The sequence below is a fragment of the Notechis scutatus genome, chromosome 1 (assembly GCF_049901735.1).
Source record: "Notechis scutatus isolate UNSWTSFEM ecotype Mainland chromosome 1, rNotScu1.2, whole genome shotgun sequence".
Taxonomy (NCBI): Eukaryota; Metazoa; Chordata; class Lepidosauria; order Squamata; family Elapidae; genus Notechis; species Notechis scutatus.
The window spans coordinates 247,864,390-247,880,167 of NC_142009.1; the positions used below are offsets into that span (position 1 = coordinate 247,864,390).

General features: G+C 38.8%; 1 protein-coding gene across 8 annotated transcripts in view; it reads left to right on the forward strand.

Annotated features, from left to right (window-relative positions):
• Window positions 1-15,778, forward strand: part of TEAD1 (TEA domain transcription factor 1) — a 229,511-nt gene that overhangs the window by 158,449 nt on the left and 55,284 nt on the right. For 3 of the 8 annotated variants that reach the window (XM_087950992.1, XM_087950996.1, XM_087950993.1), the window contains 3 exons: window positions 6,110-6,174; window positions 13,553-13,615; window positions 13,705-13,767. In XM_087950992.1, the coding sequence (XP_087807118.1) occupies window positions 6,110-6,174; window positions 13,553-13,615; window positions 13,705-13,767 (191 nt within the window). The remainder of the gene's footprint in view (window positions 1-6,109; window positions 6,175-13,552; window positions 13,616-13,704; window positions 13,768-15,778) is intronic. The other 5 variants (XM_026664833.2, XM_087950997.1, XM_087950994.1 and 2 more) reach the window with 3 other exon arrangements.

Below are 15,778 nucleotides of genomic sequence, written 5' to 3' on the forward strand. Positions count from 1 at the left end.
AGTGTTCTGGTCCTTCCATAATCACAATGGCAGCGGGTAGTGGTTCACACTCCTCAACTTCAAGGGACAAGTCCAAATCTCAACACAATCCTAAGCAAAAAAAAAAGGGGGGGGGACTTCTAAGGCATCAGAAAATGATCTTTCCTCCCTCCTGCCCCCCTAGATCTCTCCCTCTCATCCAGGCGCAGCATGGCTCCCCTGAGTCAACAGGCCCAGTCAGCTCAATCATGCAAAGAATACCTGAAGACGTTCACACCAACAGCTGCCGGTCTTCGACAGGAACAATCTCTTCCAGAGGATGTGCCAAGCGAATGAAGACCTGGATGGAGATGGTTATCCATCAGGGAATCGCAGCAGGCCTGCAACATGTGGTTCTGACCAGGGATCATCCCGCACCCACTGAGTATGATTCGCAATCAGTTCGGTCATTAGCCAGGTCGGAGCTACACTATACCCAGATACAGTGTCAAGGGGGTATGCTCCTACAGGAGCCACAGGAGGAGGAGCAGGAGGAGGAGGCAGAAGAGGTGGAACACATTGAACACATAGACCAGAGTGAATCAGAATCAATGCATAATACTGACCCGGCCATGTTGGAAACAGACCCCTTAGAAAGTGGGATGTCTGAGGATGAGGGCCTCGTTCCCGACCAACCTGTATTTACAGGCTTGTTCCGGCCACAACTTTTCAAATCTCTATTGTTCAAGGCCAAAAATTCTGTGTGACTGGACAAGCCGGCCCCTTCTACCACTCCAACTCCATCAGACGAGGGACCAGAGGATCTCATTTTCACCCAACCTGTAGTTGAGGCAGACGTGATTCCAGTCCCTCACATGTTTGCAGACCTGGTACAGGAACAGTGGGCTTCTGCAGCAGTGTACCCGGCCCCCACTGGTTACAACAAGAAATTCTTTAATTTGGCCCCAGATATCTTAAAATTGTTGAATACTCCTGAGGTAGATGAACCCATTGTGGGTTTAGCATCCTCGTCCTCCATTCCCAGTGAGGCGCTGGAGGCATTAAAGCCGGAGGACAAACGGCCCGAGCTAGCCCTATGCAGGGCCCATCAGTCTGATGTATGGGCCATCAGAGCGGCCACGGCTGCTTCCTTCTTCACCCGTTCTTCCCTCAGATGGCTCTGGCTATTATGGGAGCATGTCCCCAATTCCAACACTATAGCACACCAAGACATTGCGAGGCTTATAGCAGCTGCTGAATTCTCAGCTGGTGCAAACTTTTATGCAGTTAAGTTTTCAGCCAGAGCCATCACCTGCTCCCGTACCAGCGATCCGGCTGAAGCAACTCCAAATACAAGGTCAAAGTTCCATCACAGGTCCTCATATCTCTTCTCTGGTGGACCAGACCAGCCATAACAAAGGTTGCCTATTCAAAGAGCCCAACAGACTTACCATCACCACCAATGCGAGCCTGATTGGATGGGGAGCTTACTTTCAATCGCTCACAGCCCAAGGCCGCTGGTCCTCCATAGAACGATCATGCAGCATAAACTGGCTGGAGCTTCAAGCAGTATACTTGGCTCTCCGCAGCTTCCTTCCACAGGTACGCAACCAACACATATTAATATTGACCGACAACTTAACCGCGAAAGCTCACATAAACAAACAGGGAGGAACTCAGTCGAAACACCTCATGCAAGAAGCGGAGCGTTTGTGTCATTGGGCAGAGAGCAACCTGATTTCCATCAGAGCAGAACACATTTCAGGACTGTCGAATACACAGGCAGAATGGCTAAGCAGGGCCATGATAGATCCATCAGAGTGGCGCCTCCATCCGACCCTCTTTCAAGAGGCGGTCAGGACATTTGAGCAGCCAGTAGTAGACCTGTTCGCTTCCCCCCTCAACGCTCAGCTCCCGAGATTTCTTTCCAGATACCCCTCACATGGAGCAGATAATTTCAATGCGCTCGGTTGCCATTGGCCCTTGGAGCTTCTGTACACATTCCCGCCACTTCCACTGATCCCCAAGGTCATCCAGAAGCTGCTCGACGAGAGGGCGGAACTGCTTCTGGTAGCTCCCTACTGGCCCAGACGGTCGTGGTTTGCAGATCTCCGCAGTCTATCTGTATCACCACCATGGAGAATTCTGCCAGACAGGGTCTTGTTAACACAAGGACCCCTTCAACATCCGGACCCTCAATGGTTGCTCCTGACCATCTGGAGGTTGAGCGGAGTCATCTGAAGAGCAAAAAGTTTTCCAACAGAGTTATCGACACCATCCAAGCTGCCAGACACCCCTCAACAACTCGCATCTACAATGCCACATGGTCCAGTTTCTACAAATGGTGTACCATGTCTCAAATTGATCCCATTTCTCCATCTGTGGCGCAGATCCTAGAGTTCTTACAAGGGGGGCTTGACAAGGGATTATCACCTAATATGTTGAAAAGACAAGTGGTGGCCTTGGCATCAGTCATCACTTATGAAGGTCTCCTATCCCTTTCCCATCATCCACGCATACAGTGTTTCCTTCGAGGAGCCACAAACTTACGCCCACCAACAGTTCACCGTTATCCCACTTGGGACCTTAATAAGGTCCTTCTTGCACTCACTAAGTGCCCTTTCGAGCCTTTGCAATCATCAAGTCTCCAATCTCTGACGTATAAAGTAGTTTTTCTTGTAGCGATCACTTCTGCTCGTCGTATTTCAGAAGTGGCAGCCTTGTCGATCAGACAAGATCTTTGCGTCTTCCATTCCGACAGGGTCGTCCTTCGTCCCGATCCTACGTTCATACCCAAAGTTAATTCAGCCTTTCACAGGGCACAAGAACTGATACTTCCTAATTTTTGTCCCAGGCCATCCCAAGGGCTGGAACGACAATGGCATCAGCTGGACATGAGGCGAGCATTACAAATATATATTCACCGCACAGCCTCTTTTAGAAAAACGGAGGCTTTATTTGTGTCTTTTCAGCCCAACAATCAGGGATCCTCATTATCCTCCACAATAGGCCGTTGGCTATGGCCGCAATAGTGAAAATGTATCATACTCAAGCACTTCAGGTGCCCAGGGGCATAACAGCTCATTCAACAAGGAGTGCCGCAACATTGGCAGCATGGGCCACGCAGACACCAATCACTGACATCTGTCATGCCGCAACCTGGGCCTCTCCATCGCTTTTCATTAGGCATTATAAAATAGATGTGTTTGCATCAGCTGAGGCCTCCTTTGGCAGAAGGGTTCTGCAACGGGTCCACAGGGACCAGGAGGGGATCCCAAGACAGACGGAGTCCCTCCCGTAGGACAGGCCAAGCTTTGGTATGTCCCACTACTGGATGCTCTGAGCAGCTCGTGAGAGAAAGGGCGTTGGTGCTTACCTGACATGCTCGTTCTCCTTGAGCTGCGAAGAGCATCCAGCCCCACCCTCTTCCATCTGGTGGGATCCTGTTTCAGCCAATGAATTTTTACAGTATTAAGGGAGAGGGTGTTTGTTTCTCTCATCTTCGCCAAAACTGGGGAATGCTGGGGAGGAGTCCTGTGGAGGAGGAGGAGCGTTCTGCAAATTAAGCCCAGCCTAGATAAGCAGAGACTGCAGTACCTCCCACTTATTAGATGCTCTTCCCAGCTCAAGGAGAACGGGTGTGTCAGGTAAGCACCAACACCCTTTCTATACAGCTCAGCCCTCTTTGACTGAGATGCTGAAATTTTTGAATGCTGTACTCTAATCTTAATGGTTATCTTAAAATAACTTTTCAAATGATGCTACTGAGAAGCATCTCTTAAACATCACCAAACGCTACTGGGACAGGCGTGGAAAATCAGCAAAACAACAACAGCTGGAGTTCAGATTCGAAGAATAAAATTATGTTGCTCCCAAAGCATTTCAAAAGAATTCTGATAAAATCTGTACCATTTAAAAATTAAAATTGTGAGGGATAACAGTAGCTTGATTTAATTTGAAAATAAGATTCAAAAATATCAACTTCATGAACAGAAAGCAACTGTGAAAAGAAAAACACTAATTATGAATAAGATGCCCAAAATATACCGTATGCTCCCAAAACATGAATTGGAATCTTCTATAATGCTGGAACATACGAAAATAGGAATTCTTGTCTTTCATAATTTTTAGAAGAGGGAAGGGGTCCTGAGAGGAAGAAATTTCAGAAACATTGGATTGGGCACAGCTGGGGGGATGGGCTTCTTTGTAGAGATAATTGCCTCTACAGGTAGTGCTCAACTTATGATCATGATTGGGACCAGACTCTCAGTTGCTAAGCAAGGCAGTTGTTAAGTAAGTTTGCTTCCATTGTTATGACTTTTTCTGCCAGGGTTGTTAAGTAAATCACTGAGTTCATTAAGTGAATCCCGTTTTCTCCCATTAATTTGGCTTGTGGGAAGCAGGCTGGGAAGGCAGCAAATGATGATCACATGACCAGTGGTGGGATTCAAAAAAAAATTACTACTGGTTCTGTGTGCGTGGCTTGGTAGGTGTGGCAGGGGAAGGATACTGTAAAATCTCAGTCAGAGGTGGTATTTGCTGGTTCTCCAAATTACTCAAAATTTTCTCTACTGGTTCTCCAGAACTGGTCAGAACCTGCTGAATATGACCATGGGACGCAGCAACCATTGTAAATACATGCCTGTTGCCAAGTGCCTGAACTTTGATACATGGTCATGGGGTTGCTATGACAGTTGTAAGCGTGAATACTGATTGTTACTCACTTTGTTGTTGTTGGAATGGTTGCTAAATGAATACTGTAAGTCGAGGACTTCCTGTATATAATAAAACACCCTTCTGATGGAAAGGCAAAGAAGTTAAACCAGTGTTGTGGCCGGGGAATTTGCCGTTTGCCTCCTTGTTAACTTTATTTACTGTGGATAATTGAATTTGCAGTAAAATGTAAGGCTTGCATTTCCTTATAATTTTGATCAGAGTCAAGTGTTTTCAGATTTCTCCTGATTTAATATCTACCCCTTTGCAGTTATAGAATATATAACTTTTTTTTAGTGCTGAGGGATATCCTAGAGCAGGTGGTCAGAGCCAAGCCAAAAGTATGATTTAATATTAATTGTAAGCTAAGCTTAAATGAGAGAGCCAATTTGCTGTAGTGATTAAAGTACAAGGCTAGAAACCAGGAACTGAGCTCTAGCCCCACATTGGACCCAAAGCCAGCTGGGTGACCTTGGGCCAGTCACTTTCTCCGCCCTAGGAAGGAGGCAATGGCTAACCTAAAATCCTGTTTTTAAAAAAACTTGCAGGGAATGGCTCAGGGAGTCGTGAGGAGTTGACCCTGACTCAAAGGCGTGAAAATAAATAAAGTGTTATATATCTTTTGTATTTTTCAATAATCACATTGGTTAGTGACAGAAGTTTGCTCCACTTTGTAACAGCTTTTTGTCTGCCATTGTTCTTTCTTTTTAATTTGGTAGTCCTCAGTTTCCAATGGCAATTGGGACCAGAGTTGCTAGTGCTAAGTGATGCATGCTGTCATGTGACCAGGCCTCTTCGCAACGACAGTTCTGGTAAGCCCAGTTGCCATGGTTAAACAAGGACCACACAAGTTGTTAAGTGAGGACCTCATGCGTTTGCAACTTCCCTGTTGACTTTGCTTGTGGGGAAACTGGAAGTGAATGTAAAAAATTGTGATCAGCCGACTGCTACTCGCTCAATGCTATAATCATGAACTGGGCACGAATGGCTTGGATTGTAATCACATGACTACAGGGGCAGTGCAACAGTCGGAACTCTGAGAACTAGTCATAACTATCACTCATTCAGTCCTATTGTAAGTGTAAATGGTTGCTGAACAAATGATCATTAAACAAAAGCTATCTGTATATAATTTAAAATTAAAATAATTTCCCATATGCCAGTACTTTTTTAGCTGAAGTACAAATTTTGGACAAAACCAAGGGAAAAAAATCCAATGATACCTAGGTATTTGCTTGTTGGATTCTCCCATCTATAAAATAGCAAAAAGAGTTTTAAAAATGCAAAAAAAAAAAAAAAGTTTGCTCATATCTTTATTTTCAAAACTATCCCTGAACCATCTTTTCATTGCATCTATTTTAAGTTATGTTCTGATGTGTATATTATTCATGATGAATTGTTACTTTTAGTCTTCATTGTAAATTCATATTCATTTCAGGTAGGAATGAACTGATAGCCAGATACATCAAACTTAGGACGGGAAAGACACGGACCAGGAAACAGGTAAGACAATCCACTAGGATAAAAGATGTGTGCCAATGAATGAGTGAATGCAGCAGATGCAGAATGGTGCTTACAATATCTTAATAATAACTATTATTAACTGTTGTACATTATGATTCTTGACTCTTGACAAATGTATCTTTTCCTTTATGTACACAGAGAGCATTTACACCAAGACGAATTCCAATCACACTTGGCCAATAAAGAATTTTATTCTATTCTATTCTATCTTAGGTTTGCTTTGAAAAATAGTGCTGTTTGTACCACTCACCATTTCCATATAAATTGCTTAGGCACCCAGTACACTTGCAGGATTAAAACTCCTATAGACCTGTAAAACAGTCTGGAACTATTAATCTATTAATATCAGAACAAATACTTTGCTGAGTTGGCAGGATGGATCTATGTTTTCTTAAACTCCTGGCTTGTTCCCAGCCTTTATTGTTCACATCTCAAAAGAATTAGCACTTATAAAAACTTTCTGCAGAGCCACATAACTTAGTTCTTCCTTTTGACACAGTGCATTAGCTAGAACTTGTTTAAGACCTACATAAATATTTGGACTTTAAACAAATGGATCCACTGATAACAGTATTGAGAAACTTCAAGGCAAAGAATCACATTTAAAAAGTAAGATACATTTATTGATTGGAATCAAGAGTTCACATGATATTTAAGAGAAAAAGAAAGAGAAGGCTTCAAAATTAACAAAACTTCATGAATAACCAGTAAAATCCTTGTTTTCTTTGCTCAATGTAAGGCTTTTAAGTAGACTAGGCCAAATTCTTTGTCCTAAACATTTCAAATAAAAAGAGCCACAAGGTGTTGTCTAAGGACAAAATAAGAAAACAAGGAAGTTTACCCCATGATTGGCAAGTAGCCACTCAAATTTACAAAAAGGATCCTCTAAGATCTATTGAAGAACTTTATTGATATATTAAGCATTTTCTGCAGGAATAGAAATATGTTTAAGCAGATTTTGAAGGAAGGACTGAGCAAACTGTGACAAAATTGAAATACTGCTTAAAGTTAGAAAAAGTAAATGATTTTGTTTTTTTAATTTAATTTGTTCCTGACTCTATAAGCTTGTAATTAAAATTTTACAATGTAACAATTATTGTAAAAAAGAAAACATATATTGAATAAAAAGAATAAAACGGGCCAGAAGACCAATCCCATATTATTAAAAAATCAAAATATACCAAAATCCAAAGAAGGTCAACCACCATCCTTTATCCAAGGTTTATGGAAACAACCAGGTTTTTATCAATTTGCAAAAAAAAAAAAAAAAACCAGTCAGGTGGGAACAGTCCAGATTTTCATAAAGAAAATTATATCTAGCTGACAAAGAAAATCCAATTAATCATAGCTCTGTTACGGCATTACAAATAGAGCATTTATCTCCTTCACTTGAGTGCCAAAGATGATCCATGTTTCCAGTAACTTCTAGAGGAAATCCTTTGGATGGATCCTGCATTCCAGATGAATTCAAAATCTGTGCAATCAGGATTTGAACTCATCAAATCACAGAGTTGGAATGGGGCTTTTAAGCTATTGAGTCCAACCTCCAACCTAGTGTAGGAATCCAAATTAGAGCATCCTGGACAGATGGCTGTCTAAACTCTTGTTGAATACATTCAGTGAAGAGGAGTCTACCATCTGTCTGGGTAATTGGATCATATGGAAGAAAATACCCATACGGTTCTATAGACAAAGGCCTTTTTGATGTAGATGACCTTGCTGTAGCATAAGTGCCTTCTCTGGCTATGTATCTCTAGCCTTTGGAAGGGAGAAGGCTGGTGAGAATTTATCTCCATTGTTCATGTGATGACAAAATGTTGTAATTAATAACGTTTGAATAGGACACCTGTGATGTAGGAGTTTTCTTTTTAATTATCTATTTTCTGTAATATTGCTACAGTGTGTGATCACTTCAAGCCTGTATAATTATTAGACATATTCATATTTTTATACTAAAGTAAATTGATGCAAAGTAAATGGATGCAAAGTCTAGGTAGAAAATAACATTGCAGGACAATGCTTCATGTTCATTGTTCAATTGCTTGTAAATGTTTCATTACTCAACTAGAAACACACTCATCTGTGTGAGTGAGTGTGGGGTTTGCTACCTGTTTACATGCTACTGCTTGTCCTGCCAGTTGCGATGTGGATGTAGTTTTCTTCCTGGAGGTTCATTGATTAGAGTATTGTTTTTTTGCCCAATTGTTTATCAAAAACAACCAACAGACAACTACAAGCACATGGCATTACTATAACACACAAACCAACTAAAGTCCTTCAAAACATCTTAAGCAAACTGAAAGTAGTCAAAGAAAAAAAACATGGGTATTATCTACAATATACAACAGCCACTATGTAGATAGAGCAGAGTGCATCCATGAACACCAACTAGCTATCAGAAGACAGGGTGAAATCTCATTAATCTTACACGAACAGAGTCAACCACAGTTTCAACTGGGAAGCTAGAATATTAGGATTCTTGACCAATATAAACTAAAAAATGCTAAGGGGTTCCTAGAAGCTTGGCATTCAGAAAAATCTTGGAAGGGAACAAAAAACCTAAAACATATCCCTTCCAGCAGCCAACATGCAAATAAACAGGGGTCAGCACCAGACAACAATTAGGCAGAAAACAATATTCAAGGAACCACCAAGGAGGAAAGTCTACCTCCACCAACATTAGTAGTGTAAGCTATTGTATATAAACAGGTAATAAACTCCACACTCACTCAAACAAGTGGTGTTTCCTAGTTGGGTAATGGTCTGCAAGCAAATAACCAAACTCCCAGAGCACCAAGGACTCGATGATTACATTCTCATTTCAGATTTTACCTCTCAGTCCCACTGGGAGTATGCATGGCCATCTGATAAATTTGCTTCCTATGTGGGTCTTCTCCAGATTTAAATTGAGACTTTCATTCTAAGAAATGAAGATGCATTTGACCCTCACTCTTTTTTTTTTTGTGGGGGGGTTGTTCCATGTGCAAAATAATGAAAGGGCTGTGTGTCTTCTGTCTTTGGAACAAAATGGCATTGAACATTTATTTACAGAGAAAATTAAATAGGCAGAAATCCAGAATGTATGTCCTGGTTGAACTGCAGAAAGGTTTACACATATATATATTTATGGTGCTGTAAAACTAATGCCAGTTCAGCGCCTCCCTCCCCCCCCAAAAAAAAAAAAAAAAAAGAGGAGGAGGAGGGAAATGGCCTAATGTCACTGATTCATAGTCATCTGCGTTAAATACTTTTTTCTGGCATCTTTTTTTCCCATGGAGAGAAATTAAATTGCAGTCACTCTTAAAACTGAGCTCCAAATTACAATTAAAAGTAGATTACTGTATCCTCTAAAATTACTTTATGGCAGGATTTTAAATCCCATGAAATTCTTTTGTCTATTCAAAGATAATATTGCAAAAATACTTCATTTATTTGCAGTATTTCTCACACATCTTTCCCTGAAGGATTATAAGAAGGAACATTTATTTTGTTGAGTTCAGTTCTAACATCTAGCTAAGCACATGCAGAAAAACTAATGATGGCCTAATGTGATTCCCAGTTTAACAAATCAGTAGCTTTGAAATGAATTTCCTAATTATAACCTTTGACTACCAATCTCAATTGGTGAACTCAGGTTACAGTTTGTTTGTTTTTTGTCTTCAAAATGTACCTAAATTTTAGAGTGCTCCTAGGAAGAAAATAAAATTAATCAGTTGTGGATTGCCTATACCTAAAATTGTACTTTGAAAGGATTTTGTTGCATAATTATACTTTTCAAAACTCAAACACGTACTCTGTAAATCTTAGGGCAAGACATACAGTAATGGATTAAAATTACAAAAAGGTTGATTCAAGCTTAATGTTAGAACAGCATTAAGAGGTAAACACCAACAGTGCCACCATTACACAGAAAAATTCTGAGTATCTTCTTCCCACATGAGCATAGAGGCTAGAAAATCTTGAACTTTGGATGATTTAATTTGGAATCCAGCGCGGAGGAGGAGGTTGGTCTTCATGACCTAAATTGCTCCTTTTGGTTCTAAAGTTTTAGATTCTGAATGTCTGAATTAGGATATTTCTGAATCAAAGGAAAAGGCACAGATACCAAGGTCAGTTTTAGAGTGAAGAATTTTAAAGTTGAGTAGGGTTATTGATCCACCTAGTTTTAGAATTCTTCCTGAATACAAGGTGTATCCAAAATCAGGCTCATAGGTTTGTTACATTATGTTTTATTAACTTTTTATTTATTTATTTTTCAAAGAAAATGTTTCTGTAATTAGGAAATTTGAAGGCCATGCATCGAAGAGTAAGGCATTGTTTAGAAGAAAATAACAACCTATTTGAACATTAAGTAATTTCTATAATAAATTGTTTATGGACCCTGCAATTTGTTACAACCTGTAGATTGGCAGCAGTTGGTTAGGAATTTAAACCTGAATTTGTTTTTCTACAGCTGTCTGAAAATACTGGACAGTGAATTTCAAACCAGCGTCTGAGAGCTTTTATCTCTTGATTATGTCCTAATTTCAGAAAAACATTAGGACTTCTATAGAGTAGTTGAAATCAAGATACTTCTGAGATTATTGTAGGAATTATAATTAAATATTTTATATGGAAAGGTACAATTTTTGGTAATAAGTGACCTAGCATTCTTTGTTCTCTTTACTTTGATGCAACTACTGTTAATATTTAGACTTTTTGTTTTTGTTTTGTTTTGCTATTGTTCTTTTCTTTTGTTTTGGAATAGAATTGGGCCTTCTGGTTACACTTAACTTGCATCTGAAAATCAGTTCATCTAGATTCTAGGGATTTAGTATACACCCACAATGGTTGCCATTGTTTTTCCTAACTATTCAAATGCATAGCAATACTACTGAATGTTTTAAGTTAGATACACAGCAGGAAAAAAAAACCTGAACAATGAGAAATAGCCACAGAGCATGGTGTGCTCAAAGTGTATATGTATCAAAATCTGCAGGGGGGCAGTACAGCATTACAATCAAACACCTACACATCATGTGTTGATGCCTCATGCACATCCAAAAGGGGCAGGGCTTGGATTGTGACACTTCTCCCACTAACTTGCCAATTTTAAGCCCTGCCCACCTCAGTGAATGCCCATAATATGTGTTATTGTGCTCTATGATTATATTGTGCAAAAGCTTAGCTGGAGTATGATTGAACATTTAGAGTAGGATTGGACAACCATGCTCAAATTCCAATTTATTGAAATATAAGCATTATTTTTTTACCCTAAATGTCTGATAAGGTTGTTACGATAAAAAAAAATTAATGGGATTTCCCCAAGATCCTGAAATAAAGGCAAAATGTCACTGTCACTCCACATTAAACTCTCTCTGCCCATTTCATTGAAAATGTAAGACATCAGTACAATGTTTAAATTCTTGAATATGATCTCTCTCTCTCTTTCTCTCTATATATACATATACACACACACTAATGACTTTCCCTTAAACGAGTAATCTCTGAAATTAAGTTTTGCGATTTTCTTTTGCCCGAACCATTTCTTTCCTATAAAAAAACCATTTTATAAAATGGTTTTAAGGAAGGGGAGGTTGGATATGAAATGTTTCTTAATTATGCTCATAGACCTGCTTAGAGTACAGAATGTCTCCAGTTTTTATCCCTTACAACAGATTTCTGACCATGAAATTTGTGTACACTGAATCAGATGCCTCTACAGATTGAAAAGAATATCACTGGTACACAGGCCAACTAGATCAACTTATTTATTAGACTCAAGAGGCCCAGAGCTTAGGGCCAACATTTTTTTAATAATTTTTGTAAAATAAGTAAGAATAAAAATTAAGTACGATAGAAGTTAATTATTTTCATCCTTTGCTTTTCAGTTTTGAAAATGTATGCAATAAATAGAATACAAATACAAATTAATACAAATAAAGTATAGATAAAAAATAAAACCTGTCATATATTAATTGCCACTGCATTAATTTAATAATTATAACATTTTATTTCAATTCTCATCACAGGATCATTTTTAACACTACACTTTTGATTGCAGTAATGACAAAACCCAACATAATAATAGTTGACACATACTTAGTGGACAATAAGAAATGCAGGAAATCTGAACCTCAAACAGTGATCTTATTTGTAACCTATAGGTGTAGAGTAAATGCTAAAATTTAGTAGCCTTGATGATGTATCAGCTATAATTAATGGTCAACTAATTAGTATTACAAAATAATACATAGAATACTTACGTTTCCTTATAAATGAACAGGCCATAATGTTTGCATAATGTAATACTTTATGTGTCCTGAAGACAGCCAGGTAGATTTGTGAGGTGGCTGAGAGAGAGAGAGAGAGAGAGAGAGAGATTAAAATGAGACAATTGGGTAATTTTTCTGCCCTTTCAGGACTTAATGGGAGTTTAATTCTTACTGCATAATTTTATTGTTAAATACGGTAGTTGCATTCTGAATATAATTCTACTTGGATCTTTTCTACTTTGTAGTTAGTAACATTGTAGTGCCCTTCATAATACCATAATGTAGATCAGACCGGGAAAATTGCAGTGAAGGAATTCAAATAATCCTCATGTATCTGTATTAAAATCATTGGATTAAAAAAATATTCATAGTAAAACCAGCCTTGCAGTATAGTGATTCTTTTTTAATTTCTCGTTATGACAGTGCCTGTCTGAGCTTTTTTTTTTAAATAGCATTATCTCCCAAAATAAAACTTTTTTCTTCAATATAATATGAAATAATGACATTAAGTTGGGTTAGATACAAGTTGGCTAGAATGACTACCATGCTGGTAATATATGCAAATTAAAACAAAAAGTGTCATAGCAACAACTACAATAAGAATATATGTAAATATGTGTTTATAAAAATATTTAATTGAAGTGCTGTTCAGCCATTTAAGTGTTTATCATATTTACTGAGTTGAATTTAGAGCTATTTGTTTTGGGAGAAGTTACAAATCTTGATTATGTGTGTGTGTGTGTTTGTGTGTCTAATATATATCTAGTAATTTCATATAATTAAATTTTAATTTGTTTACTTTTGAAGGACATAGTCTAAAAGTATTTCTTCCTTGAAATCACTGCAGTGATGATCAGCATTGGTACAATGTTTGTGCTATGAAATATGGTGCATGGCTGGGAAATACGATCTCTTAATAGGAAAGGTTACTGATAATGCAAATTACTTTCCCCAAAGAAACTTTCTGGTTTTTTTTTCTTTCTTTCCCTCTTTTTTTCCAGGCATAAATTTGATTTCTTGTGTTCTTTTTTTTTAAATTCTCTTCTCACCCTTTCCCCTTTGTTCTCCCTTTTTCCCCCCCCTTAAAATTCCAAACAATGTAGGTGTCTAGTCACATACAGGTCTTAGCCAGGAAGAAAGTTCGAGAAATTCAAGCTGCCATTAAGGTACGTTTGGCTTGCCCAGTTGTAGGGGGCTTTTCATCTCCATGGTTACAGGCTTTTCCTTTGTTTCCCTCCCTTCCCCTACCCTGCAGGTGTCTAGTCACATTCAGGTTCTTGCCAGAAGGAAATCTCGTGATTTTCATTCCAAGCTGAAGGTATGCGCTTTTCTGCTTTGGGGCTTGTGGTTGCTATGCGTTTCACTTCCTATGTTCCCTGGTGATTGGAGGAATGCCTGGGGCTGTGATTCTTGTAACCTAGTTTCCTTGCATGTGGTAGCTGTTGACATTTCTTTGTGTTTAATCTCCTTCCCTCCCTCTGATTTCTGCAGTAGCATCTATATTAAACTATTTTAACACCTTGGAATGCTATTCACTGTTTGCATGCCAACTTTATAGGGAAATGTGTCCTTGTTTTGTGTTTTTTTGCTTTTAAAATCTCATTAGGAGATAAAGAGTTTGTAATAAGGGGGTGGGGATCAAAACACTGGTTAAATAAAAGAAGATCTTTTTATGTGCTCATGCACATGTTGTAAAAGCTGAGATTTAAATCAGTATACCAGTTTTTCTGTTTTCTGTTTTTAAAGATACATTTTCAGATGAGTGGCTAAATTAGCACTTTGCCTCCAGTGATGTTATTCTTATCTGCAACATCCAGAGTTTACCTTTGACAAATCGTTATAGCCTCCACACTTTTTATATTGGCCAAATGAAACGACCTCATTGGCTTCTTCTCTAGAAAAGTTAGGAATCTGCTTAATCTGCACTCTCTGAAGATGTGGAAATTTTTGTCAGATCTGATAAACGTGAGCTTTGCAGAGGAAATCCTGGATTCTCCTCTTACAGACTTAAGGTCCACAGAGCACAAGTAAGACTGGCTTTTGAGTACACAGAACAAAGATGGGGCTGCACAATTTCAACTGGGTAGTTTATTAAAGAATATATATCCCAGAGAAGCTGTGCATCACTTCACTTAAAATTAACGAAAGAGGGATTATCTTTTCCCCCCCTCTTTCTAATTTCCAAGAGCAAACAAAAACAGCAGCCAATGCTTCGTTTTGTGCATGTAAGAAATACAAATGTTGCATTGTACGCTCCTGAATTTTTTTTTTTAATGGGAAAGGTATGGGGGGTGGAATGACAGGTTAAGTGGAGTTTTTTCCTTTCGTTTCTATCTTATTTTGTAATCATTTAAAAAAAAATTCAACCAAAAGAAACACATTTCAGCCTATGAATCCTGTGTACCAGTCTTCTCAAACCTGATGTGCTCCAACTATGATACATTACAAATTATATAATCCCGGTTGGAATAGGAATTATGAAAATTGTACTCCAAAAATTCTGGAACAGACCAGATTTGGGCAAGGCTTCATTGCCTGAAATATTAAATACCATCAGTGGCATTTGCCCCAGTCCTGGAACAGGAAAATGTCAACCACAGACTCATTTTATAAGTGATCTGTTTGTCACGAGCTTCTGGTTTAACTCTGCTGCGGGCAGCATGCTGGCAGGCTTGTATGGCTGTTGGTGGCTGGCTTTTGAGCTTCACTGGCTGACTAGTTGGGGTTGGTGAACAGCTAAGTCAACTTAAACATATTGCTTGTTAACCCAGGGTGCAAAGATGGAGAAGGCTATAGCGTTTCAGACTAAAACTATCCAATCTAATGGCTAAAAGAAGGCATTTTAGCTCATGTTTGGAACATTAAAGCAGTGTATTGACTTTTAAGCACACACTGAAATTAATACTGGGCACCTGCAGTCTCCTTTGTGAACAATAAATTCAGTGATTGTGTTATATCTAGCAAATTTCCTATTCCTAAACTTTTGTATTTACATTGTCATGGTTCTGTTTTATGGCGAAAGCATTTTTTTTTTCACCCACCACCTAAAGTAGTAAAGTTTTCCTTTTAGAAAATGTGTTTATTATTTCTTACTTATGCACTTCCTTTTGTTAATGATGGTGGTAGTGGCAAAGATGCCCTTTTTTGCACAGAAAATATCATTTATACTTACAAGCCCTCTTTCCCAGCAGGTACTTGACTTGTTGCCTCTCTATTGTTTAAAGTTTAGGAATCCTTAGTCCTGAGTGCACTAAGTCTAAAGAATCTTTTAAAAGAATCCTTTGCTGCATTTTCAGAATTTTTGCCATTGTCACAATTTTAGGACACGA